Genomic DNA, 27,984 nt, shown 5'->3' with positions numbered 1-27,984 from the left:
TTGAAAACTATTTGAATTAAAAAAAAACCATCTATTTTTTTGCATAATCTCCCTGCACAATGGCATGAAATCCTGTTGGTCATAAGATTCTAATTAAATTTGTCGCCCCTGAATAAAGGGACGAGAAGTTGCACGATATCGTCCTTTGAGTTGGATGATAAAGAAAAGTGGGGAAATGGCGCCTTCTTGTGGTCTATTTTTTGAACTGCAACCACCCAGTGTTGCACTCACCATCAATAAGTTGCGCCCCTGAGCAGCCTTAAACCAATCACGACTCACTCTCTGGCTTGAAGCGTGTGGGAAATTTTTGTCCTGAAATTTGCCTTATAGGTAACAGCACAGTTAAATAAAAAAAATTCACTAACTGGATGCTTATGTTAACAACAATGTTGAAAATGGCTTACATTACGGTCAAGGGAAGACAATACTTGTAGGCGTTTTTTTAAAAGGGGGGAGAAAATGCCTGAAATGCTAAACTCAGGAACGGAAATTCGCACTTTATTTTGTCTCGGGTACTACTCATCCAGCTACAATCAGTGTCACACTCCAGTACTGGTTAATTAGCCTGTTTATATCAGAAATGTCGCCTTCCTTGGAAGAAATTAACTCATGTAACACCTTCAGGATTAAGGTACAAACACTACGTATCTGACAGTCCTGTGAACGAGGGCTGTTTACGTTTGTTTCCATGTCGAAGTTTGGGATAATAGATTCTAACGATAACCAACTTTTGAAACTGGCACTTACTGTTAGCTAGCTTACCGTTACACATACCAGCCATTGTTTTAAGTGTTACTCCGCAGTTCATGAAAGATTAATAAGTTACTAAATGTCGTGGTTTAACGAATGTCGAGGCTTGTGGGGAAAGCCCAGTAATCTGTTAACTGCTGGTGGTGGTTTGTTGTGGTGTGTGTGCCATGGTGACACAGGGGTGGGTCTTCTGTGTTAAGTTTTGCGGTTTTCAAGGCAACCGACCCCTGTTGCTGTGAGGTCTGCCAGTGAAAATCTCTTCAGTCTTGTAAATCCTGTTTGCTGGGTCGACCAAATAAATATATGCAACTATATAATGAGGTAAGTGTGCAATGCATTGCTGTTGATACAAGTGTTATTAAAGTTGCTTTCTTTCCACAGCGGTGTTTTTTTGTGTACGTGGTCCTTAGAAAGGCAAAAGTATTGTTTTGCTCAGTGTTCCCAGCCCACCAGCCTGACTGGTTGGACTTGGTTAAGTCTTGGTTGTCGCTGAGCAAGTCTTTCTTCAAGTTTTTTTTGAGTTGAAATTGGAGGTTGAAGGGTCTGCAAAACATGGGACTGGTTTGAAAAGAGGCCACACTGGTGCTGTGCTTTTCTAAATAAAGTGTATTATTGCTGTAGCTTCTCCTCTAATCCCTGCCTGAAAGTGCAGATCAGAAAGAGACTCTTGGCCTCAGTGTTAGAGACTCTTGTTTCTTCACATGGCTCTCAGGCCAAGAATATATTTTCACATGGTCTGTGCAGGAAGCAGTTTTTTTGTAACCTAGACACAGCAGCACAGAAAGTCCACTCCAACCAGCTGCACAGATTTGTACAATACAATGAGAGCTCTGTTGGATATGCAATTGTCTGCTAAAGTAACTGGCAACAGCAGCAACAACATCTGAAAAAATCTGATCAAAGAAAAAACAAACTGAGATCTGACTGCAATGCAATACCAACTTTCAGTGCTTGATCATTTTTTGCTCTCTTGACATATTACTGTTTTTAATAGAGCAGGATTGAAGTTTGTGTTCTGTAAGCGTGAAGAGGTTTTTCTTTTATGGCAGCAGTTGTTTCTTGACAGATGTTTTAGCAAGATTTCATACTTGTTGAGTAAATTGTATTTGAAGTGTACGATGTTGACAAATAGGATATTGCAGTAGCAGCAACAACAATGGAAATTTGAAACCTTTTATGAGATTTGCAGTGAAGTGAAAGATCTTGTTAAATATGTCTCTCGATGTCCAAGTTCGATGACGCAGCCTACTAGAAATTCCAAAAGAAATACAGCCTCCTGTAATTGATAATATATTAGCAACTTTTATGGTTAAAATACAGTAGCTGCAACATTCAGATTTTTAATTTATTAAAACCAGGACTGCAACTAGCACCTAATCATGATCGATGTGGATTGGTTTTTTTTACTTTTTGAGTAATCAGGTCATTATTTAGTCTTTAAAATGTTAGAAAATATTTGAAATCCCCTTCAAAATATAAAAACAACATCCATCCATCCATCCATTTTCTATACCGCTCATCCGTCAGGGTCGCGGGGGAGCTGGAGCCTATCCCAGCTGACTATGGGCGAGAGGCGGGGTACACCCTGGACTGGTCTCCAGTCTATAAAAACAACAAATTCTCGAATTTGAGAAGCTGGATGTTTGACATTTTTGCTTAATAAATAAATCTTAAATCAGTTGATTATCAACATTTTTTTTCAGCTGATCATTTCAGGAGTTTTTTTTTGTTGTTTGTTTTTTTCTTTAAATAATTGTGCAGCTTGATTAAGTCACCAGTCCCCTCTGCACAGTGTATCATGTGTCCTCAGCTCTCTGAGCCTCCTAAGCAGATTAGCTGTCATATCTTAGTCTCTAGGCCATCCTAAACAGCTCACTGTAGCTCCAGCTACACTTCTATTCAGTGTGCTCAAAATTCAACTGGTGTCACCCCATGAATATCTATGTAGTGCCCATGTTGGCCAGGCTGACTGGTTTTGTGACAGCTTTGGTTGGATTGGGAATGACAATAGAGCCTGGCCTCTCTCTCTCTCTCTCTCTCTCTCTCTCTCTATCTATCTGTATCTGTCTCTCTCTCTCGCTCCTGCACCTCCACCCCACCTGTCCATCCTGGATGCAGCCTTAGCTTGCCTGCCTGTCAGGTGATTACTGCCCTGCTAGTGTCTGTCTGTCTGTCTACACGGAGCTGAGCTCGCCTCCTATCCGGGCTGTATACTGATGATCATTGTCTGTTTCCATTCGGTGAAGCCCCCTGTAAGGGCTTTAAAGCAGCTTAATTCCCCCCCCATCTGGCAGCTGAGATAAATCCTTAGTTCCCCCAGGAATAAACAAGGAGCCCGAACAGAGCAACAGGTGAGTTGTTTCTCTGCTGCATTCTTAGCAAGACAAACTCAGAAATCCAACAATTATGGTAAACCGAGGCAGTTACTGAATTTGGAAGTAGCTTGGATTTCACTAGAAGTTTGTTGCTGTCTGTTATTTCTGCATCTGCTCTAAATCTAGTGACTGTTGGCCACACTCTATAAACAGCCTACATGTCTGAGACAAACACGGTACCACCCAAACTGAAATGTGCAGAAGTCGGGTGGTACCACAAAACATAAATACTGAAATGTCGTGCTTTCAAAGTCACACTGAAGTAACAGTACATTTGTATTATTATTAGAATTTCTGCAAATCCCCCCCCCCCATATTTTTAAATGTTTTATTGTAGTTAAAATCAGATGCATCGACATTTAAGCAGCAGGAATTTTTCACAGACGTTATGACATATCACAGTATGAAAAGCTCTTGAATAGCATTTGAATAGAATGCAGCCCTTGTTTGTGCTATTATTGACACATTTTGGCCTAACTCTCTCTATTCTGAAGTTGTTGTCTTTCTAAAGCAAGCTTTCGAGTTGTTTATCTCTGCATTGTCTGCTCTCACTCCTCATGCTCTGCTTTAAATGCATGGCGAGTTCACCCTGTCGGCCAACGTGGAGACTCGCTGCTGATTTGTGTATGAAAGGGTTGCGGAGGGAGCACGGCAAGAGTCTGTCTGTCCTACACACTGAGCCTTGTGTTTGCTTCTAACACAGTCAGAATCAAGTATCTGTGAATGCACATGTTTGAGTCTGGATTTGTGTGCAAAAAACATAAACCTGACCGGTGCGTGTGAGGGTCGTGTGTTGGCTATTCTCTGTAAAAAGCTCCAGACTAATAATCTCCTTGCAGTAATCTGGGATGCTGATGAAAGAAGCAAACCGACCGCTTTTCTTAATGAGAATCTGAGCACTGTGGTACAGAATGTTTTTCACTTTCTGCTTACTTAAAATTCTAATTTCCTTGCATTATGTTGACAACAAGTTGCTGTAGCAATAACACCTGTAAAGGTCCGTGACACAGTATGTGGTCATTTCTTGCTGCTGATGTGGCTTCAAAAAACAACAAAAACAAAACAGCAAAATAATGTAATGCAGAGTATAAATGCATACCATTTAAATAACACATTCATGCGTGATCTCTGTAGCATGTTTTGTCAAGCGACAGCAAAGTGATGTTGCATCAGAGAAGTGTGTGTGCACATCTCAGAAATATACTGTATATACAGTGTATTGATGTCTTTGATGGCGTTTGAGAATTTGGTTATATGGCTCTCAGTGTTGTAACTTCTGGGCTCAGGTCCTGCCAGTGTGACACAGTATGTTATGGCTTGTCAGAGAGGTTTTGTTGCAGGTGCTAAAAAAGCGCAGATCTTGTCCAATCTGAGCTCTGTTACGTGTGTGAGGTACTTGTATGTAATAAAGAATGTGAATGCTGAGTGCTGCAAGATTTGATGCTTATCTGTTGCGTAAACTAACAGAGAGTTCATGTCACCTTGGAAACAAGTCCTCAGGTGCTGCACCTCACATAAGATGACAGCCAAAAGTACCATCAAGACCAGCACCACGTCCAAGTGCATAATAAATCAAATAACAGAGAGAGAGAAGAAAAACATTATGCAACAGTAATCCCAAACGAGCTCTAGTAGGTAGCTCCATTGTGCATTCTGTTGTTTATAATAATATCTAGAGTAAATTTAAATGCATGAATCAAACAACTCCAAATGCACAGTGTCATCCTTAAATGTTCTCATAGTGGTTTGTGCTGCATGATGTCAGGATATGACCACGCAGTCCATCTGATCCACAGCTCTGTCTTGACGCCTGTCAGATTCGCTTTTCTCATTATGGATGCTGCGATGCATCCACCAGAGCTCAAACCTGGGCTCACCGTCATACTTTTCTGTAAATGGTATGGAAGTTAAATGGATGAAGGGAACAGCTGACATAAATGAAAATCAGTTGTGAATTTAATAGGCCAGGCTTCAACCTGTCTCGAAAAATTACAGAACTAAAGTGATTTTCTGTGAATTATTTTTGTTTTTTACGACTACAAGATGACTAAATTGATATTCTGTGCTTTATTGCCATGCATGGCATTGACTTTTTGTTTGAAGTGATTGCCTTTGCTCATGATAGTATTCGATACTATTTATTGCCCCCTTAGGACTCCTCACAGCCGCAGTTCCTCCTGTTGGAGAATGATACACACAGTGTTTATGAGAAATGGAGTGTGGCCACTGGGAGACGTAGTTAAGAAGTGATGGAGGGTAGGTGTTTGTTTACAGGGGAGAACAGCTGTGTGTGAGTAAAAAGACAGACTGACGGCTGCTTCAGCCTGCAGATCGCTCCATTAGTTTGTGAGCAGCACAGTCCTTAACTGCTGGGCTGCTGTCATTTTTGACTTTTAAAAATAAAAATGCATAAAAGTATATATTCTGCGGCAATTCTTTCTTTGATTTGTTTTGTTTTGCCGTAAGGCCGCAACTTCTACGTTTATTGATCCAAATATGATAGTTTTGCTGTCCAGGAAGGCTAAGAAATCTGAAGAATATTCACATTTGAAAAGCTGGAACCAGTTATATTTGTGTGTTTGTATTTTGTATTTTTCAGCTTCAACTAGTCATTTCAGAAAAAGAATAAAAGATGAATTCAGTTACTTGCAGATGAATATTGTTTTTCTTGTTCAGTTTATTTTTGTAGAGACATCTGTCTATCGCTTTGTTATTTAAATGCTACAGAAACTAATTGTATGGTGCTACACTGTGTTTCAGGAACTGCAACAAAAAAAGATCCCCTCTTTTTCAAGCCTGAAGACTGAGCACTGAATCCCTCCTTAGCTGCACCCCTGGACTGTTAGCAGTGTACCGACATGACCTCAGGTCTGTAAGCTTCTGCAGCCATGGCTTTGAAAGTGGACCTCACTGTAGAGCCCGATCAACAAGAGAAGATGCAGGAGGTTCCTGTGCCTGGCTGAGACGGTAACTGAGGTCAGAACTGAGCCCCGACGGAGGCGACAACTGGCTGAAAGTTTGATGGAGGCAAGAAAGAGCACCACGGCGGGGGTTGTTTTCTGGACCCCTGCCCCGGTCCGCACCTCACCCACCAGCTCTGTAGAATCTGAGGATGAGTGGGAAGATGACGATGAAGAACAGGCAGAGAGAGATGATGACTTTCTCATGCAGATGGATGAGAATGGCATCATCGGACTGTCAGAAGCGCTGGAGGATGTGGAGTTGGTGGAAACTTATGGTGATACAGATGCAGAGTGTAATTCAAACCTGTACTGCAGATCCCTCAACCCAGAGAAGGCAGATACCCTTGAGCAACTGAGTTATGATCTGAGTGAACATCTGTCCCACACTGAATCACGAGGAGATGATGTAGAAATACTGCCACCATGTGAGTCTTTCTTTAACCTTTACTGCAGTATTTCTTCTGGATCAATGCACTTAAAGGACCATACCACTCATTTGTTTCATGTTTGAGTTCATGAACTGGAAATTACTTATATTTTACATCACAGCCCTTTTGTAAAAAGGACATTGTCTCTTACAAGTTGGACTATATTTTCTCCACAGATTCAGTCTGCCATCATTTCTGCCTATAGCATTTTCTAAATGAACAATTCATTTAGAAAGTTAAGTTCTAATTGTTCTAACATCCCAGAAATTGGTGAAAAGTGGCCATTAGACTTTCCTAAAGCCAAGCTGATCATCAGGTCCAATTGATTAGCACTCCACAATAAGTAATCAGATATACAGTTTATTGCCACATGAGACAAGGAAAAGGAGCAAATCCCAACAGTTGAGAAGCTGTAAGACAGGACTGTTTGTCATTTTTACTTGAAAAATTACTTGAGCATGAATTGATGATCAAAATAGTTCCAGATGTCATCTCTGTCAAATTATTTAATGTTTTAGCCAAAATCCTTTAAAGTGAGTCTACATTATTTTCTTTAGTTCTGTATTATGAAGCACTTTATTTTTGTTGTGTTTCAAATATTTTGTTGCATTTACAAATGACAGTGCAGGTAAAGCACTGCAATGTCAATACGTCATATAACACGTGTGAAAGAAAATATCATAGTACTACAATTATATATGTTATATTTTCCCCTTCAGACATTGTTTATGCCATGTAAAAATACTCTGCTAGGAATAATGACTTGTGTCTTCTGTGGTTCTTCACCAAAGTCACCTGTTGAAAAAAGATGACGTGTATTCCTTCTCACCTTTCACTGTGGGTGGCTATTTATGTCTGTACTGTGTTTCTGACTTAACATTTCTCCATCTCTCTGTATGTTTCGCAGGTGATAACTTCACTGGCAGCCGAAAAGCGGGTGAGAAGGTGAGGCAGAGCAAAGAGAAGCAAGGGATGGGATGCCTCCCTGGGAGGGACAAATACTTAGACATGACAGAGGAGGGAAAGGATGGAGGGGAAGCGGGGAAGACGAGTAACAGGAAGAAAAATAAAACTGAACGCAGTAGCACAGCAAGAGAGCTTATAACTACAAATGGCTCGAGCAAGAGCTGTATTTCCAAAGGAGAGACTTGGTTGAAGAGCTCTGTACCATCTTGTAGTGCTCATTTGCTAGCCATGGAACCTGCTGGAGTCTCCAGTCATCACTGCCCAGTATCTCAGCCTGCCTCTCCTGTCACATCCCCCACTCACCCCCACCTTCTCCACTTCACTCCTGAGGAAGTAGCTGCTGCTCCGTGGATTGAAGCTGAAACTTTACCAGAGATGAGCTTCACAGAAAGTCTTTCAGAATCACAAATGATCCACTTAAACCTAAGATCCAGTCCTCGTTGTCCCGAGATAGAGATTAGGGCTTCTCCTCAGCCAGCAGCTATGTTTTCTGAAGAAGTCGTGTCAAATCATTACAATGGACTAAATAATGGACGTTCAGAGGGATGGCAGAAGTCAAATAAGCATCATAAACAGCCCACTCCCTCAGCAAGGAAGATGAGGCACCTCTCTCCTGAAGATGCATGTTCGTCTCGTTCCCTCAGCATAGTTGGGGTGGACTTAAAATGCAAACATCAGACCACAAGTTCCGACAGAGTGCTGAAGACACCCAGGACCAAGAGTAATGCAGCTGCAGTGGATGAATCCAGGTGAGCCACGTCCACTTATGTTGTAGCTTCTTCATTTGTCCATGCTTTTTTTTTTTCTCTCCAATTTTTGGGACGTCATGATTGTAGTTTTTCTCCTAACAACCGCTAACCGTGAGGGTAATTGTATTTTCAGAAAACGAACTCTGAGTTACCGCACACCGGACTTCTCCAAGGTGGAGCCCAGAGTCCGTATCCCCAAAAGCGGTTACAAGCCCCCCAAGAGCAAGCGCTCTTCTACAAGAGAGTCCCTGTCACCTGAGCCCCCCTTGGTGTTTAAATCCCCTGCTGACATTGTCAAAGAAGTGCTACTGAACATGCCTGATGGACCTTCTGCCCCATCAGACTCTGACGGACCGGCAGCCGGTGCCCCAGACTTCACTGTGCCTCGGGACTTCAGGTGTCGCAGACAGGCCACCACGCTGCTCGAACAGCTACAGGTAGAGAGCACACCTGCAGTAAGGAATTTTCCAACATAGTCTGAAGAATGGATAAAGAAAGAAAGTCAACACACTTTCTCATGTAAATGTATTTTCAAAATTGTGGATGTAGTCTGAACAACACTGGACTAGTGTATTAGGGCTTAGAAGCTGTCAAGGCTTAATGGTATGCTTTGTAGAAAATTGAACAGCTCAATGGCACTTGAAGACTTTTTCACATGTTCCCAAAATTTTTATTTTCTTAAAATAATAGTAATTTGTGTCTCAAAAAAGACACGAAAGAGTTTTCAGGACTGTGTCAGGAAGGTCTTAGATAATTGAAGGCTAAATTGAAGACACAAGTGTTTAGCTTTCTTTTAAAATATTCAGTGAGTTGGCTTCCCTGATATCTTTAGGTACTATGTTACGACAAAAGTTGCATCCCCCGTTTTCTTTTGGATTTTGCTGGAAACCTCCAATAAACCCGCTGCACGCGATCATGATGTTCTTGAAGGCAAATACGCAACAACAGAGTTAGAATGTACCTTAACAATAGCCCATTAAGGGCTTTGTATAAGGAGAACCTTCAAATCAATGCTAAATGTTACAGGAAGCCAATGTAGGCCAGCTCAAACAGGACTAATGTGCTCTCTCCTCTTGGTTCAGGTTAACAGCTGTAGAGTTTTTAATGGGTTGAAGCCTCTCAATGTTTGTTTATTTTTCTTTTCTTTTCTTTCTTTCTTTTTTTTTTTTTTTTTGAGGAAGCAGGTGGGACCAGTAAAGAGGGCATTCCAGCATCAGTTTTTCAATTTCTAAATGGTTGTACTCTTTCGCTGTGGTTCTGTACTAAGGTAGAAAAAGTTTCTATAAAGTTAGGTGCAAACTATTTACTGAAATATCATTGTTTCGTATAGTGTTAAGATTTTAATTCCCTGGAAATAAGGGGCCCAAATAGCTTCAGGTTGTACGCTTAGTTTTGATCTTTTCTGCTCCTAATTTTTTTAAGTCCAACTTTGATCTCTATCCTTTCTTTCTCATTGTTATCCTTTTCCTTGCCACACATGCCTCTTTTTTTCCTCTCTTCCTTTCATCGGACTTTCTTATTTCCTCACCCTCTCTTCTTGCTGCAGGAGGACTACAACACACTGCTGACTAAGTATGCTGAAGCAGAGAACACCATTGATCGTCTGCGTCTGGAAGCCAAGGTAATTAATCTAGAAATCAGTGTGTAATTCATCACAGCTGACTGGTGTGCAGTAGGGCCAGGATTTAGGAAAGAGTGGTGTACAGATTTATCTCAATTTTACGACGCTATAACTCCTGCAACTTGTGAGAAGGCTTCAAAATGATGGACAGATTATATTGTCAAAAATTATGATGAAATTACACAGTCAGTTTTCAAAACACAGACGGCACTTATGCAGTGATTTGGCTTCTGTTAACTAAAGTAGTAAAAGCACTGTTATTTTGAAAATAGAACTTAATACTAAGAATTATGTCAACCCAAAGTGTCCAGAATGCGAGTTTGATCAGCTATTTCATCTCTGATATTTCTGAGGGATTTTACACAGTTTTTCTTAAATTTCTGTATAAAGTTTCTGGACTTGTGAAGCAAAGCATTTGCATGTCTTTCATTATTGCACAGAGAGAGCAGTATGTGAGGTTAGATGATTAAATGATTCGAAATCTCAGCAAAGTGGGTTTGGAAAGAAATGAGGAAGGTGTGGACGCAGGAGTGTTGAAGTGTTATGAAGTAGCTCCTTTTTAAGAATTATTTTACTCTTTACTCTTTACTCTTTACTCTTTATTATACTCTTTCTGTTGGAGCACCTTCACAATTAGCAACAATTACATCTGCTTACTGAGCTTCCTGCCTCTCTTCCATCAACTTCACCACAACACTGAACCGCCATCTGTCTCTCTTCCCCCCTCATACACACACACACACACACACACACACACACGTAAAACCATCACACTGGCAGGCTGGGAGGAGTGTCTTTACACTGAATTGTGACAGTGCTTTTCGTTACAGCAGGTAGCATCATCATCTTATTACAAGCTCAAAATATTTTATCCTTTCTCTTCTGAAATTAATTCTAGCAGCATTCAATTTCAGAGAAGCGTTGGGTTCTAGTCTGATTTATTCCCTTAGTTTAGTTTTCTCATTCTTTCTGACCCTTTTTTTTCGGTGTCTTGATTGTAATAAACGCGAAACAACCTTAAAGAAATAGTAGGCAACAAAACAAAAGCGACCTTTAACGAGCTTCAGTGAATTTTTTACCTTCTGTGTGTGTATGCGTGTGTGCTTTATAGGGACTGTTGAGGTCAGTTTTAGGTCATTATAATTTACTGCTGAGAGGGCTTATCATGGTGGAGCATCCATTCATTTTCATTAATTGCGTAAGTGTGTTGACAGAGAAGGGAAGGGTGAACACACAGTGTGTGTGTAGACGTTTGTTGGTCTTTTCTTCTCTGAAATGATCTGTTTGCTGATTCAAAATTTGCTGCTTCACAAACACTTAGGTTGTAGAACAGATGGAAATGTTTGTTTTCTTTATGTCGACCAAATCCAACTGAATCTGACCATCTTGTTTTTAACATGTTATATAATGTACCCTGGTCACCAGAGCCAAAGTGCTGCACTTGGTCTAAACAGTTATTTCTACAATAAGGTAGCCATTAGAATTAACCAAAGACTACTGTCACTGTTCTTGTGGAAAGGAAAAATTTGTACCAGTATATGAGCAGACTGAATTTTAATGTAAGCAGGAGATAATGGATGATACAACTCATGATATGTTCATGCGTTTTCCTAATTATTCATCTCTCCACAAGGTGAACCTGTACTCTGACCCTGCGAAACCCAGCCACATGGTGCAGTCAGGACTGAACCAGGAGGCCTCCAGGCTCATGACGCTGGATTTTCCTCAGGCTCAGAGAGTAGAGATCAGCTCAGCCTCATGTCATCCAGATGGACTCAGCGCTAATCAGAGTATGTCCATCCTGTTCAGCATTTACCACCTTGTTGCCAAATTCAAATTGGTTTTCCTTTGGCCGTCTTAGTCGCACTGCTCTCCTCATTTATTCCTCTATGATTAAATTATTGTGATTAAAATATTCATCAGTCTGCACATACACTTGACTTATGATCAGCTGCTGCTAATGTTGCATCATTTTGTACAAGTTGTATCACATAACTGTCCTGGTCTTTGTACCCGCCTGTCAAATGAGCAGGAAGTTCATCTGCAGGTCCGTCCACAAGAAGCCCAGACCCTCACGAGGGACAGCAGCCCGCCAAGATTCTCTACAATCAGGCCGACAAGTTCCTCCAGCAGGTAAAGCAGCATATATTAAAACTATCAGCTGGGATGGAAATCATTACATATTTACTGGATGATGTGACTCAGGAAAGTCATCAGAGGTAACGGTTTTGGTGTTCTTCATTCAGCTGCAGAACTTTGAGGAGCTTCAAAAGAACGGGAAACTCAGACGTTTTGACCAGGTGAAGGTAAGAACAGCAAGTCATGATTTATGTTGTAAAATTACTATAGTGTCACCTCATATCCAAATGAATGAACCAACACTCTCCTTCTTCTTCTTCAGGGTCTCTCCCAGCTTGCTGAAGGGCTCGAGTCTTTAGAAAGGGGCTACCTGTTAGCCAGGGATGAGCACAAACTCTTGCTTCAGCGAGGGGCAGAAATCGGCCACTTTGACCCTGAACGGTAAGCGTAACCCTTACCATTCAGGGTAAAGGACTAAAGACTCAAAATATTCTTTACTTCACATGCACTTTCTGCTGTTGTTATCATGTTCGGTTGTGTATGTGTCAGGGAGCTGGAGGGGCTGATCTTTCAGTGTGGGCTCCTTATGGACGAGCTGAAGGAGCAGGTGGAGCAGATGACACACGAGCAGGCCACCTGTGAGGCTCCTCCCTCTGCACCTCCTCACCCCACTCCTCCATCTGTCCCGTGTGAGGGGGGAGAATCCCTGACTCACCCACAGGTACCATCAAACAGCTCTGTCTATATTAATACACTCTGTCCTTGAACTGCACAGAAAACCTTTGTCAAACTCTTGATAGGAATCGAGATGAGTAGTAGATGTAGTGGAAGCCACTTTTTGTTTAATCCAGTCTTCAAACATTTGAATCATTCAACGACAAAATTGTCAAACATTTGCTGGTTCCAGCTTCTCAAATGACTCGTAAACTAACTGTCTTTGGCTTGGAGGTTTTTGTTGGTTGAGAAAAACAGTTGATTTGATGACATCTGAAGACCTCTCACTTGAGAAATGCTTTGCTTTCTCTTCATATTTTGTAGATCAAACAATGAAATGATGATATTGACAAAATAATCAATAATGAAAAGATTTGTTAGTTGTGGCCCTTACGCTGGTACTTGTGTTGATTTTAAAAAGATGTAATAATTAATCTTTGTTCTTGTATAAGTGCAGGTCAGTCCTCATTTGTGTTATTTCCGTTTTTGTTATGGTTTTTTTGCTGTTTTTGTTGCAGTTGTTGTCTGATCATTAAAAATGCAACTCTAGTCCACTGACTCCTCAGAGCGCTTTGCAACAGCAGCTGCCATGCGGAGTGCTGGCCTCCCCGTACAGCACTTCCTGTCTTGCCATATCACAGCCGTTCACACATACACTCACACAGTCTTCAGGTTGAATTTGACGTTCAGTGCACTTCAACGTGAAATGACAGGATGTAAATGCTGCCATAGTTATCTCACTTCACCTCTTTTCAGGACCCTCCTGTACCTTTACCGGTTGAGCCAGGAGTTGTAGCGGAGGTGAGCCCAGCCAGTGAAGAGAGTTATGAAGCCATGGAGGATGAAGAAACACTCTACCTCAGAACTCTGAATGGCAAACACAGATGTGCTGACCTAGACTTTGCCACACCAACAGATCAGTGAGTGGTGATGTTTGTGTTTAAATGGTTCCTTTGAAAATGTGAACAGTGACCGTCTACCAGCATTGCTGCAGTGAAAGGATGTTTATGCATGTTGGGAGCTGTTCTCGCGCAAAATTCATTTGATTCTTCTACTTATTGTCAGATGCTCGGCCTGCAGCCTGAGCATATATTATTTCAGCCCGAATGTTCTTCTTCCTTCTGTTTAGCTACCAAAGCTTCAAGGAGCTTCCCAAACTTTTAGTTCATAGTCAGAGAGATGGAGCTCCCCTTCCTGCTGCCTTAAGAATTGATGTGCAGCCTGGGGAAGAGGAGACAACGAGACAGAGTCAGAGAGGTGGAAACCAGGAAGTCCAGAAGAGTGTCCCGCAGAGGTTAGTCTTCAGAGGAGCAAACAAAATGAGCTGTAGCTAAATCATCAGCACAGTAATATTTGTTCCTGTGCTGTGCTGTTCTGAGGGGTCAGTGTGTATATATAATATGTACTTCCCTGTTTGAATCTAATTGTTTATATCTTTAATGGTAAATTAATACTGCTACAGCAGCCATCTTTTTAATAAAATAAGAAATTAGACGCACGAAAAACACACACATGCTATTTTAAAGGGGAAGCTAATATCTTGAGCTTCTCAGTCAATGTACTTTCCTGCTGACAGGAAATCAGACCATGAGGATTCCCCTCCTCTCCGCACCAGCAAACAGCAGACCAGCAGGTCCAGTCCTCCTTCGCACAGGGCCTCCAGTAAGTCCACCACACTTCCCACTGATCCTCCCAGTAGCAGCAGGAGGAGGTTCAAGGTGGGAAAGTCCTGCAGCAGCAGTCTGAGCAGCCTGGGAGACGTCACTGCACTGGAGAGGAGGAACTCCAAAGTCCAAAGTGGGCGCAGCAGAGTGCTTTCTCAGGTCAGTTTATGTTGGGAAGTAACACTCCTCATCGATTCCATTTACATGTGTGACATGATTACCATTAAGGTTACCTTAACAACATGTGACCATATGCAGAGTGTATGCCTCAGAAGGTTTTACTTTTGTAAAATAACAACATCACAAATAATGATGCATTTGCAGTCTTGCATGTTTTGAGCTAAGAGAGTGTTGACATGTAAGGAAAATGAAATTCATTGTTGGTCCTTGTTACATTTGATTATTTTAGTTAATTTGATTACACCAAACAATATTATTGTGTATTAAGATAGTAAGCCAAAACACTGTGCTCCAAATGATGTTTAAAACTTTAGACATACTAGCACACACACACTTGCATAAATTTATTTGACTGCCCAAACAGCACTGATACATGCTCAGCAATTCCTTCTTGAAAGTAGTGCATCAGCCTTTATTTGTTATTGCTTTTATAAATCAAACAACCAACAAATTAAAGAAAATCTTACCAGTGAATGATATTTAATTATTTATTTGTATTAAAAGGTCTGTTGTGTTGAAACCACAAAGCAAGTTGTCTAGTATGACAAACAGTGCTGCATCATGGATAAATGTTGTACTGTCTTTGTTGTGCGTTGTGTTGACCAGGATGGGATCATCTCTCCGGAGACAGACAGTGGGTTTGTGGGTTCAGAGAGCAGCCGTCTGACTCCTGCAGCAGCTCCCAGTCCTCTCCACCAGAGGGCCTCAGAGAGGTGAGGAAGCCCATTGCTGCTTCTGTGCCTCTACACAGATGTACTGCACCATGAATTTTATGTGCCATCCCACACCACCATTACACACACACACTCAGCATTTCTGATCTGTCTTAATATGTTTGAATATTCTTCCATGTTGCTGCAGTGTTTCAGTGCCTGAGGAGGGGAAGCCAAGGCAGCCTCAGACAGGCCTTACCTCAGCACCATCTCCTGCCTGTTCGCCATCACACTGCTGTCCGGCTGCAGAACCCACCAGAGGCTCCAGGCTCAGCCTTGACCAGCCACGGAGAAGCAGACAGGGGCAGAGGAGATGCACCCTATCCAGCTCTCCACAACGCTGGGTCAGTCAGACAGAACAAGGCAGGGCTGACAGTGGGACCAGTGACTTTGGACTGGAGAGTGTCAGCAGTGAGTCTGCCATGTTCTGTCCTTCACCCGAGTTGTTTTTAAAACATGCTGGAGTTACGTGAAACATAATTTTTATCTATATTTAATTTATAAAATATTATTCAGGTGTTATATTATTACCCTTACGCGTGGGTTCTTTCTCTCAATGTGTCTCTGCAGCTCACACTGTATCAGAAGACAGACAGAATGGCCGCTACACAGAATCTATCAGTTCCTTCAGCAGCTCCAGTCTAAGCTCCTCCCCCACTGCCCGACATCACAGAGGCGATTCTGTCCGAGCACTGAGCTCAAGTCAGGTGGCCAGTCCTAAGTGAGTGTGTAGCAGCAGCAGCAATGCTGATAGCTGTGTAAACAAGTCCAGCTTTATGTCTCCCTGCAGAGAGTGCTGAATGGAAACATAAATATTATATCTGCTGGATGACAATGATATCATCAGATATTTCTTTGAAATGGACTTGTTAATTTCTCTACAGTGTATCCTGCAGCAGAAAGTCACACATCTCATGAAATGCTGAACTATCCTTAATGTTTCTGTCATCATATCCTTTTAGGCATTTTATTGCAGAGTCGGCTGCTATTGAAAGTGGTTGCATATTAGGAGGTATTGTTTCCTTACATGGTGTGGTGTTGCATGACCCTTTTCAAACAGTGTGTGCATGCACATCTGAACTTACACTTGCATAGTCACTCGGCAATTCGGTCATTTGAATAGTATAGTGCAGCACGTGAGTGCTCACATCGGATACGTGTGGTGGTGAAAAAGAAAACATTCATACTAAATGCAAACATGGCCTCCAACTGGATTGTTTCATGTGATTTTATTTTTAAGCATCTTTATCTGTCTGTGTGTGTGTGTGTGTGTGTGTGTGTCCTTTTCTAGTGACGCAGTACAGACATTGCAGGCTGAGGTGACCAGATTGAAGGAGAAGATTGAAAGCTATTTTAGAAATAAGGAGCATCCAAGTTCTGTGAGAGCAACTCCTTCAGCTCAGGAGAACTGCACTCAGCCCAGCTCCTCTACACCTTGCATCAGGTTGGTTTTTATCTTCTGGGTGTCCACGTTCTGTAGCAATACAGAGCAGGACTAAGCTAATTAGTCATCTACATTTTCGCATTGGCTTGTTCTTTAATTGGTTTTCTCCCATTGCTTAGATCTGGGGAGCGATGGAGCAATGACAGCAGGGGAAGAAGAGATGTTGACGAGTCTACACCGAGACGAACGACCTTGAAGAAACCACCTTCTGCTCACAGACAAAAACCACAAGCCAACCTCTGTAAGCTGATCTGAATTTACTCTTGAGCCCTTAACTCTGAGCTTTTCTTGAAAGATCTTGTGTATTTGTAGATTATTTCCTCCAGTGAAGGACAATGTGAATAAACAATTAATTAAGAGACATATAATAGTCTAAGTTGTAATACATTACACTATCCAATAAGAATAACACACAAGCACCCTGAAAATCTCTATAACAATATAAATTAAATATGTCCTCTCTGGCTTGTACATAGACTACCTATAGACACGTAAGCAAGCACAATGATGGCAAGAAAGCATGAGATTTGGACAACATATCATATCATTGAAAGCTTGTCATGTTTTTGTTTTCAGTGACAGCTCCAGAGCCCTCTACGCCTCAGCCTCAGCCTCAGGTGTCCAGATTTACTCAAACATCCGCTGCAGCACCAGACGGCTGTCCACACTCTAACACTGTCCACAGCAGAACACACCCCAGTAAGAACGCCCATCCGAGTACAAACTAGTGTCTTGTCGATGCACTTCTGAACAGAAATACAACATGATATAGCACCAAATGAACAGAGACCGCAGTAATAGCAAGTGGTTGTCTAAGCTCTGCTAAATGCTTGCAATAATACATGGCTGTGTTAAACACACACTACTGCAGTATGAAACCTGAGAGAACAGTCTGTGTCCACCCCTCTGGTGAGTGTGTTTGTGTTTGTGTGTGCCCCACAGGGCAGCGTAGTGGTGAGTCTCCACAAGCGTGTGATACAGCAGATGAACCTGACAGCAGAAGCCGTCAGGTGCCTCTGTGTCCTCAGTGTTTGTCACGTCACCAAGGGCGACCGGAACGTAAGAAGGCTTCTTTTGTCCTGAGCGTGAAATTTGTCTTTGGTCTTTCCGTGTACAAATGTTAGGACTAATTTTGGGTTTAGACAAAGTGGCCAAAATCCACTTTCGTTTTTAATTCATTTAACACCAGTTTTATTCTGCTGGCATTATTGTTCAGCCTCCTTCACTCCTGCTTCTGTTTGTTTTTTGCTGTCAGGACCAGCTGGTGGCCACAGAGAGCTGACTCACTCCTGTCATCGCTGTCCTCTCTGTGGATGCCCTGAACCGTACAGAAGCACTGAACCAGGTGAGAGACCATGTGATCAAAAGGTTTCAGTGCTTACTGATACAGTAGAGGTTATCTGTTTAAGCTCCAGGCCTTTGCTCTGTGTATGATTAATGATGCAACCCATGACTTGTCAAAATCTGGCAGCTCGTCATTCAGCTTCAGCAGCGCAAGTTCCGAACAGTCACTGTCACGTGAAACAGTTCAGTCTGCAGTAAATGAAATGAGTTTAATTATCCGAAGTGTTAATGGAGCTCCTGACCTGCTCTGTGATTTACAGACTGTCGCAGAGTCTCACACTCCTCCACACACTCAAACCGCCAACCAGCTGAGTCCCCTGATGGAGCGGCGAGGAGCAGACTCTATGCGGCTGCAGATCCACCTGCACTGCTGCAGTGCATGCCAGTGTGTCCACCACCTTTCCTGTAAGTGACCTGCCCTCATACACCAGACACACGATGATGAGCTCAGAAGGTTCCTTTCATCCACTGGTCTCACCTCCAGTCTTAATGACATTTTTTGCGCTGGCTCAGTCACGAAGTGATGATTTGCAAACAAGTGCTACATACTAGTTTATGCAGCATGTATGTATGCATCTACTACACACAAGGGGTCACTTACTTTTGCAGTTAGGGTACAAAAAATAAGTTGCATTAACAGGAAATATGTTAGTATGGCAGACATCAACCAAACCGACTTAATTCTTGACTGGTTAAACATCCAATATGAAAAACAAAAAACAGATGCTTATTGTTACAAGTGAATGAAAGAGAGCCTTAACACTTTTGGTAAAAAGTCAGCTCCAGTCAGCAAACACTCAGAGTCTCTGCTAGAGCGCATATCACAAACATAGTGGAGAAAAAAATGGAGCATGTCAGTATACATACTAATTCTGTGGGAGGACACGACTGTCCATCAGTGCACCAAGGAAATACAGGAGTTCCTCAAAGCTGCAAAACATCAAATAAATTCCAGTTGGTGAAGCAGCTTGTGAGGGTCTTTTGATAAAAAACAACTCTTTATCTTTGTGAAGTTAGCATACATAGTCACTGTACAAACTTGAATTTTTGTGTTTATATACAAGCTTCAAAACTACAAAAAAAATAAAACATAGCTCAAGTTTCACTCGAACTGTCATACTCATTTTTTTTCATATCAACTTTACCTTCTCTTCAGGTTGTACTCACCGTCCCTCTTCGTGTCTCCTAGCAACAGCGCTGGCTCATCGTCAGGGGTCAGAGGTCGAGGGGAGGCGAGTGGCAGGACAAGACGCTCCCGGTCTGCCGACAAGCAGCGCTCTTTGGACAGCTCTTTAAACAGAGCCATCAGGGCGGCTCGCCACATGAAACTCACCTCCGGGCACATGGCTTGCTCTCTGGCTAGTGGCCTGCACTACCAGGAGCTGCTGACTCACTCCTGCAGCTATTAGTCTGTACTCACCCCATGAACTGCAACATTACCTTAACACCAGCATCACTTCGGCTGCACGATGAGGCTGTCAGCATCGCCGGCAGCTGAAAAGAAGTGAGTACAGGACCAAGTGAAACAAAAAAGTGAACTCATTCTTTTGTTCCTCTGTTTGCTTTTTTTTTTTAAATTGTAATGTTATAATTTTATGGCAACATTAAAATCTCAGCTCAGGCCAAACATGAATTTGTTTCTTAACAGGCATAATAATATTTCAAAAGATATGCTGGCATACATTGGAATGACCTGCTTTCTAAGATCATTTAGTACTGTAGATCAGTGTGATAAAAATGTTGTTGATCATATTGATTTTCAGACGGATAAAGTGAAGACAGTACGTTGTTCTTCATTGTACATGTGAAGCTGTTGTCATAGACAGGACCATAGACAACAGCTTCACATTGACATATGTCATAGGAGATATTTTGAGATATTTATTAATCACGTGACTGTGTTTATTGATTATGCTAACGTGTTTGCTTTTATCCTTTCTAGTTTATACAAGTCTAAAAATAGGTTCAGGGTTTCAGTGTTATTTTAGTTGCCATATAAACAGTTTTTTTTTTGTTGATCCATGTAGCACGCTGCACTGTGAATCAAATGCACTCGCTCATTTCACCTGTTGAGATTGAGTCAGTTCCGGACGGTCATACAGAAGACCGCTGTCTATATATTTTATAAATGGTCAACAACACAATTTATCTTGAAAATTTAACGAAGAGTTGTGTGGCCATCGAGTACCTGAGATGGTGAACACCCTCAGCATTAGTCTACTTCTGTGTTGTCGGTCACTTTGCATAGGCTGCACATTTTAGACTGTAGGCTTGTAAAGGTAACTGTATGAGTGAGAAAAGTAAGTCTACTGTAACTGACCAGCTTTATGTGGAGCACACATTCACACACCAAAGGCCTTTAACAGGCCTGTACCTCAATACACAGGCAGGAACGGCAAACAGACAGAACAATATGACTGTTACAGAGAAACTTTGCTTTATATTTGGTCAGAACTTACCATAGAACTGTGGATGTTTTTTTAAAACCTCTATTCCTTTTTACTTTTATACCACAATTTCTCAGACTCTTTTTTAATTTATATTTTGCAGAGAATCTCTTTTACCCTAAGGAGCCAAATAAAGTTGGAAATGAGCATTTGGTGTCACTGTACTTTAGATTTTTTATTTTTTTTCAAGAAACTACTGAAAAGTAAGATATTAAAACAAAAGAAGAGTCTTTAACATAATGGAAGCCAATTTATTATTAGACAGCCTTAGTACATATTAGGTACACATGGAAGTATTGTTTGTGCTTCAACACTCGCAAACATACAATCCCAATAAGTTAAACAGTTTTAGGACAGACTAATGTATCATTGTTATTTTTTTCTCTGATAAATAATTTTGATATAAATCAATTGATTTGATAGAGTAAATCCTATACAACAGCAAATAATAATGATAATAGAAAAAAAAAATAAACACAAAGCGTTTGCATCACAGAAAACGCATTATAGTGCAATATACAACTTGTTTGGCCAGGAGGGGAGGGAGGGAGGAAATAAAAGTGAAAAGAGGGAGTTTCAGGGTTTTATTTGCAAAGCCATTCACCATTGGAGGGTTTTACATTGCACCAGAGGAGGAAACGGACAAAGAAAATATAGATATTGATTCTTTTTCCCGATTGACGACTAACAACTACAGCTAAACATCACAAACACGGCGGCTTCACATTGGCATTTTTAAAGGAAAAGTATCACTACTTCACAGTCAGAAATATCACCAGTCAACAGTGAGACGCTAAAACAGCAACATATGGCAAATACACAACACTACTCAGTGCATGGCCCAATTAAACATCATTACTAACCAAAGATAAGACTTATTCCGACAGGATACAATACTGAAATACAGCTGGCCCTTTTTAAGATTATTCATTAAATATCAGCAAGCAACAGCCTTTTTGACATTAAAACGTGAAGTTTCTCTGGAGAAAGGAAAAGGTTGTGGCAAGTAAATACTTTACAGTCTCTGCAGCTGGAGGAGGGATGATTCTGACTTTTTACAGAGCTCTTTCCAGCATCTGCCAAACCAAGCATTTCAAAACCAATACTTTGCCGAAAATGTACGCTTTGAGTATCGAACACCTTGGACGCGTAAGGTGTACCCCCATAAACTGGCAACTGGGTTTACAGCTGAACCACTGAGCTGTGGGTAATGCTTTAGCAGTGGTTTGAAACGGTTCAAAGAATGTTTTTATACTTTTCGACACTCAGAACAAAGGATTTCGGTGGAGTATCAGCATTGTAGGAAAAAGCTAAATGCTAACTCTGTGGCTCCCAGAACATCCACACTGGATACAAACACATTAACAGTCCACACAAATCCAAACATGCTACTGAATATACGAACATCTCAAATGGGCAGGGTGGGGGTGGTGGGGGAATCCTCTCTGATGAATATATTTATCTATATTGCATGTTGACTGATATATTTTACAACACCAACCTCTCAAACTGCACATCCCTCCTCCACCCGCTTCCATTAAATAAACTCACACCAAGGAGGAAACCCAAAGGATCAAACAAGAGAAAATGTTTACCTTTTACACAATCTAGCAGGTTTCATAGCATACAATATTACATTTTGGTACTTTCAGTTTTAAATGGCCTTCTGTTTTGATATTTAAACCTTTTTAAATAAGCTCATTTAGTTGCATCCATTGTAAAACATGAGAATACTTGCAACAGTTTTATTCTTTGATACAACATATATATTTTGTTATCATCTTAGATGTCTTTTTTTTTTTCTTCTCAAGCAAGATGCATACACAATTAATGTAGAATTCATGGGAGAAGGATACAGGTAAGAAGGGCGTGGGAGGGGGAGGAGATGTGATTGGAGGATCTTAGCTTGTCACTTCCTCGTCTGGTTTGTTCATGGCCTTGAGCTGCTCCAGCAGCGTGGTGGGGGTGAAGATGTTGGTCGATCCTGGAGACACGCACATTTATAGAACACACACACACACACACACACACAGAGTGTTAGATCTGCACATTTGGAAATAAACAGATGGAAAATGTGTTTTCAGCTCTTGCTATGAATGCCTACTGCAGATGAGGGCGGTCTCACATGATGATGAAACTAAAGATGGACACACTGAACAACCCAAAGTTATAAAATCATAATCAGTTAGTCAGCAGGTTCAAATGGATCTTGTGTCAAAGAGTTTGAAAAAAATCATTCCAAAGGTGGCAGATAACCAAGTACTTTTACTGTTCTTAAAGTTTAAGTGTTGTTCATTACAGAAGAAGGACTTCATTTCACTTCATTTATGTTACAGCTGCAGGTATTACTTACTCATACAATAGCTTCTTGTGGCTGTCTGGTAAAAATCTAATATCTCCTAAACACTTAATTTTGATGTTAAATAAAGAAGAATTCCAATATTTTTAAACATTGGACTTATATCTACACATCTCTGTTGGTAAATGATTCATACTTTCTAAAAGTTTTGGAATTGGTCCAGTGGATCACCTCAGCCAGCAGATGCTACAAGGCTGCAAACACTGCAATGTAATCCACTGGGGCAGCGACGCTCACCAAAAGTTCTTCTCTTGACACTCGGGCTGAGATTATTACTCTGTCTGAGAACATTACAGAAAGGATCTCTAAAGAAACTGACCTTTTTCTGTTAAAGAGTAAAACCCTTTTTGTTAAACCAGAAAGACGAGTCTCACTCAAGGGGAATCCTCGCTCTTATGATGTGAGCAGTTGCAAGAAGAGGGGGAAGCGTGAGTTAGAGTTGATAAAAGGAGTTTGAAATTTACAGAGAGGAACTGCCAGACTGAATATTGAGCCTATTTTGATGATCTAGACGAGGAAAGAGCTGCTTAATGGACATAACTTTGACGGTTGGGGTCGCAGGATTACGCTGGAGCGACTGTATGAATCACTTACACACCAAAGTATGTATATTTAGGAGCCAAGGTTTAAAAATCCCAGACTTTGTCCTTCAGAGAATTTTGTCAGCCTGTAGAGAAAAATACACTTGTAAGTGATCTGAAAGCGAGGAAAACCCACAAATTAGAGGTATGACTCATTCCTGATTTACTGGACGTATTGGAAAATGTCACACATCCAGATTTTAAGGTTTTTCCTTTTATGTCATATCTCCAATTATTCATCTCTTGTTTTAGATTTGACATATCCGAATCTGTGTAAAGTTCCATTATTGCTATGGTATCAAAGAGGTATCGAGTATCCTGTCATACTGGTATTGTATTGTAGTTTAAAATTCTGGTATTGTGAAAACCTTAATGTAAACTTGTAACTAACACTCTTTGAGTCCTTCACTCTGTAAACACACAGCCTCATGAAGCCGTGTTAAATCACATGCAGCTAAACAATATGGAAGCACACCAATAAGCGACGGCACCTCACAGCTGTCATGAGCTAAAAGCAGCAGGCGGGCTAGTAGAAACACTGCAACACCAAACCTATCTACACAGCACAGCCAATCAGGTGTTAGAGAAACATACACAAGACTGCGTGGGCCTTCAATTGAAGAGCATGCAGACAACTGAATAATACGGCAAAAAAAACAAAAACAAAAGCAGATCTTTTTTTTCTATACGTCATGGAATCCAAACACAGAGTTAAGTCTATCGTCTGCCATAAACATGAATGAACATGAACATAGTAATAACCCTGATGAGACAGCTGAAGACACATTTCAGACACTGTAAAACTTGAACGGTGCCAGACTGGAGTAAAGCAAACTTGTTTGTCGCTTTATCAACAGATTTACAGATTTATTACTGCCATCTTTATCATCCAAATCTCAAACAAACCATTTGATTTACTCCTCACACCTGTTCAACACTATCAGTAGTACTTCTACATTGGTTTGTTTCTGTTGCAAAGCTGCATGTCTCCTCCAGTTTGGTCTGATTAGCTGCTGCTCACCTACAGTCAAACTAAACTTGATCCCATGAGGGGCTCAGAACAGGAAGTGGAGGGAATTAAAGGTAAAAACAGAAGAGAAAGAGGCAAGTCCATCTCGAGTTGGCTTGTTATGGTGATGTAGGGTAGGTATAGGTGTCAGGGGTTGTGGGTGGGGGTTTAGTGTGGGTCACTGAGGTCAACATCGGACTGACTTCGCCTGCTTCTCTGCTGTTCCCCCGAACACACAGCTTCGTGGGCCTTTGTGCCCCAGAAACACAACACTGACGCTGATCTCCAACGCCACTACATTATTGTACATGTCTAGTTTTAGATCAACACAGCATTACAAAAACAAAGACTTGTTTTAGTAAGTGATGGTCATTTCGCTGAGGAAGTGTTGAATGCAGCAGTATGCTGAGGGAGCAGCCATACTGCTTGTGGTGAGAGCTGCTCACTGAGAAAACCAAAAGTTGGTTTGTAAATGATATCGCTTTAGCAGATTAGTCAGGAATGAGATGGATGCTCAGGAGTACAATATTCTATTTTTAGATTGTGAAAGTCTTTAAATGGGAGAGTGTGTTTAACAGTAGCCTTGCTAACTGCTAACTGCAGAAGCAGGAAGTGGTAATGGATATTTCTGCAAATCTGTATTAATTATTCCCTTCACCAAAAATGTCATGTTGTGAAGGTTCCCATATGTTAGTTTGTTTGTTTGTGGGATCTCTCAAAAACTATGACAAAAGTCAATGAAAGTTGAAGGAAAGCTCAGCCAGTTGTTTTTTTAGTCAGAAAAAACAACTGATCAGACTTTGGTGCAGACAGTGCCACCATGTGGCCATTTACTAAACACAGCTTCACATCTAAGGAATAAAAGAGAAACTTTAGTTTACCATCAAAACACAATTTATAAGCAATTTATGAACAGAAACAGCTAACAAATAAAAAAACAAAATTTTTAAATGCTATGCATTTCTTTAAAATCTGTTTCTTCATCTAATCTAAATCAAATCAAATAAATAACACATGGATGACACCCAGTGTTGTTATTTTTTCATAATTCACACAACTTTAGTTTAAATAATTACCAATTAATACCAATAAGTAATACCAATTTCTTGCAGGTCTGGCCTATTTTAAATAAACTGTTGTGACTCTTAAATGCATTGTGCAACACAGCACATACAGACAACACCTGCCTACGCCAACTTTGAACAATCAAGGAGACAACTGCAAAAGTTTTTCTTTTAACGGATCAGAGGTTATGTGCCTCCCTCAAAAGTGTGAACATCACATCTATCATGGTGGGTATGTGAATACATCTGTATATGGACCCAGAATGCAGATTAAAAACTTTCAAACATTTTGTATTAAAATAACAAATTCGGAGAAATGTTCAGCCGTGATGGGGGTATGTGCGCTTTGGTTCTTCTGTTTTGGTGTTCCTGCATCAACAAACTGAAAACCAATAGTCTGCTAGAATCTAAGGATGACTTTTAGAAGAAATGAAGAGTCTCATAAATTAGGGGGGGTGGCGAGGGGGAGTTAGTGGCAGCTGTTTGACATGTGCAGCATCTTTACTTTTCATTAGGTTGCTAAAGCATATCAGGTGGAACATTGCTACATTCCCACGCTCTGTGTCAGCAGAGAGGCATCAGAGAGGCTCTGATACAAAGAGCAACTTTTTGGGCAACTGAACTGAATTCTTATAAAATCATTATTGTTTCAAACCTACGATGCCCTCTAAAATTGCCCATTGTGCCAGCACCATGAAGGTTTTATCATAATAAAGAAGATTGGTTGCTAATATTGAGCGCCCTCTGTGTACGAGCTGTGAGCTATGTGAGCATGTGATGGTGAACAAACGTGAACAAAGTCAGAAGACAGGCAGTCAAAAGAAAATAAAAACACAAGGAAAAACAGAGAATCCTTCTTTGAAAGCCAACATCAACTGAAGGACCTGTCCTGAAAGAGTTCAGTAACAAATGAAAGTGATTGTCTTTGCAAAGGGTTAACGAGAAAAAAAAATATAACTGCCAAAACTGATAAAGATGGATCTCGGGGGTAGATTAAATCTGAAGTGAGTGTCGAACAGGCCTAAAGGGCCTTTCGTGGCTGTCAAGGGGGCGATTTAATCCACCCATCTGAGATGATGTGAGGAGGCAGCAGGGATGGGCTCACGACCCCCTCAGACATGGCCGCTATTCAGCACAAACTTTACTTAGGCTGTATCCAAATGTGTGGGCCTGAGGGCCCAGTCAGACTTCGGCCATGTGCACTGTGACGTGCTCGCCATCACAATTACGCAATGCTACACTGGTCCTGATCAGATGGCCCTTGCACACACATTTTGTATCTGATGCATCCTGCTGTCATCTTTTTTTCTCTGCATATTTCATCTGCATTATTTGGTTAAAATTTATTCCCACATGATCTATGTCTGCAATTCATACATCATAGAATTCACATTCACTACTGCAATGAACTGTGGGTTCAATCAGCAAAGTCTGAAGTCCCCACCCCAAGTGAACTCTCAAGCTTTCTGCATGAAGTCCATTTTGCCAAGTGGTTGATGACTGATGGACTCAACGCGTGCTCTGTAAGAGGGGTGAAGCTTTCTTCTGGACAGGCTACATCTGAAAGGATCGCAAGACCCTGATTGGCTAACCCTCACCGGGGCCCTGCAGAGCAGTCCATGCAGTGAGGAAAGGTCGAGGGTGCCCATCCCTGAGGGACACGGGGAGGAGGAGGGTGGAGTTACATAAAACGGTATTGAGTGATCAAAGAAGAAGAAGGAACAGGGAGGAAGCCCTTGTGCTGTGGAGGTTCAGAAAGGGCTTCTTTGCACGGCTGCCTTTACTTTTTTCAGTGTGATTTCTCTCTCCCTCCCTCCCAATCTGTCTCTGCCTCACTCGGCTGAGGGGTCTGCGTCCTCAAAGGACACCCTAGTGGACTCTCGGAAGTCGGGGTGCTGCAGGTCCGATAAGAATTTGGTGGGGGTGAGCATGTGGGTGGAACCTGTGGAGGAACAGAGGTGGCTTCACCACTCGTCTCTCAGCACATGCCACGCCCCCCTCCCCCACTCTCTCCAAAAACAAAAGGGTTAAAAACAAGCAACCTGTCGTACAGAACACACACACGGACACACACTCATCCACTGACAGTTCACACACATACGCACGCTCGCCATGTTGCACATAGAACACACAGAACTTGGACGCACAGACACAGAAAAAAGACATGGCGTGGCTGCAATTCAAAGACAACAGTTGTTTATAAAGACAACAGCTGAAGCAGAGCACAACAAAAACTAACAAGACACTTTTCCATGTATAACACAGACTGGCTGACCAAGCCTTAACACATCAAATAAACAGTACAGAGGAGCATAACATAACGGGCTGTTTTAACATAACACACTGGCATTATGATCCATGATTCTCATGGATCCTGATTTGACCCATTTGAGGCCATTAATATCATTATTGTTGTTGTTATTGTTTTTGGTGAGGGCCGCCCACCTAAAGTTCAGGTCTGCTCTGAGGCTTCTGCCTGCTTAAGGGCTGTTCTTCTTCAATGCTGTCACAGTGCTTGTTCATGGAGGAGTGTT

The 27,984-nt window shown here is 41.4% G+C and overlaps 2 protein-coding genes across 7 annotated transcripts in view; one reads left to right on the top strand and one right to left on the bottom strand.

Annotated features, from left to right (window-relative positions):
- Positions 1-498: 498 nt before the first annotated feature.
- On the top strand, positions 499-20,586 carry akna (AT-hook transcription factor). Of its 5 annotated transcripts, XR_006841830.1 has the most exons (25): positions 499-631; positions 951-1,071; positions 5,886-6,513; positions 7,424-8,231; positions 8,365-8,668; positions 9,778-9,852; positions 11,486-11,642; positions 11,885-11,985; positions 12,099-12,158; positions 12,254-12,372; positions 12,481-12,652; positions 13,402-13,565; positions 13,775-13,939; positions 14,222-14,468; positions 15,096-15,202; positions 15,351-15,613; positions 15,773-15,923; positions 16,494-16,646; positions 16,766-16,887; positions 17,223-17,345; positions 17,589-17,705; positions 17,902-17,991; positions 18,251-18,395; positions 19,147-19,494; positions 20,541-20,586. XR_006841830.1 is itself a non-coding variant. In XM_046374751.1 (24 exons), the coding sequence occupies exons 3-24, from the start codon at positions 6,147-6,149 to the stop codon at positions 19,397-19,399; spliced, it is 4,230 nt and encodes a 1,409-aa protein (XP_046230707.1). In that variant the 5' UTR covers positions 499-631; positions 951-1,071; positions 5,886-6,146; the 3' UTR covers positions 19,400-19,546. The 5 variants fall into 5 exon arrangements, 4 of the variants coding, with proteins under 4 accessions (XP_046230707.1, XP_046230704.1, XP_046230705.1 ...); XM_046374751.1 differs by lacking the exon at positions 20,541-20,586 and having other exon boundaries at positions 19,180-19,546; XM_046374748.1 differs by lacking the exon at positions 20,541-20,586 and having other exon boundaries at positions 19,147-19,546.
- An 81-nt stretch (positions 20,587-20,667) lies between these two features.
- stxbp1a (syntaxin binding protein 1a) overlaps positions 20,668-27,984 on the bottom strand; it is a 30,381-nt gene continuing 23,064 nt past the window's right edge. Inside the window, exons 19-20 of one of the 2 annotated variants that reach the window (XM_046374754.1) lie at positions 27,235-27,392; positions 20,668-22,421 (exon numbers count right to left, since the gene is read on the bottom strand). In XM_046374754.1, coding sequence (XP_046230710.1) covers positions 27,283-27,392 — 110 coding nt within the window. In that variant the 3' untranslated portion in view covers positions 20,668-22,421; positions 27,235-27,282. The remainder of the gene's footprint in view (positions 22,422-27,234; positions 27,393-27,984) is intronic. The other variant, XM_046374755.1, reaches the window with a different exon arrangement.

This window comes from Scatophagus argus, chromosome 20 (assembly GCF_020382885.2).
Source record: "Scatophagus argus isolate fScaArg1 chromosome 20, fScaArg1.pri, whole genome shotgun sequence".
Taxonomy (NCBI): domain Eukaryota; kingdom Metazoa; phylum Chordata; class Actinopteri; family Scatophagidae; genus Scatophagus; species Scatophagus argus.
Note: the sequence above shows the minus strand (reverse complement) of the source record. Positions and strands in the feature narration are given on the sequence as shown.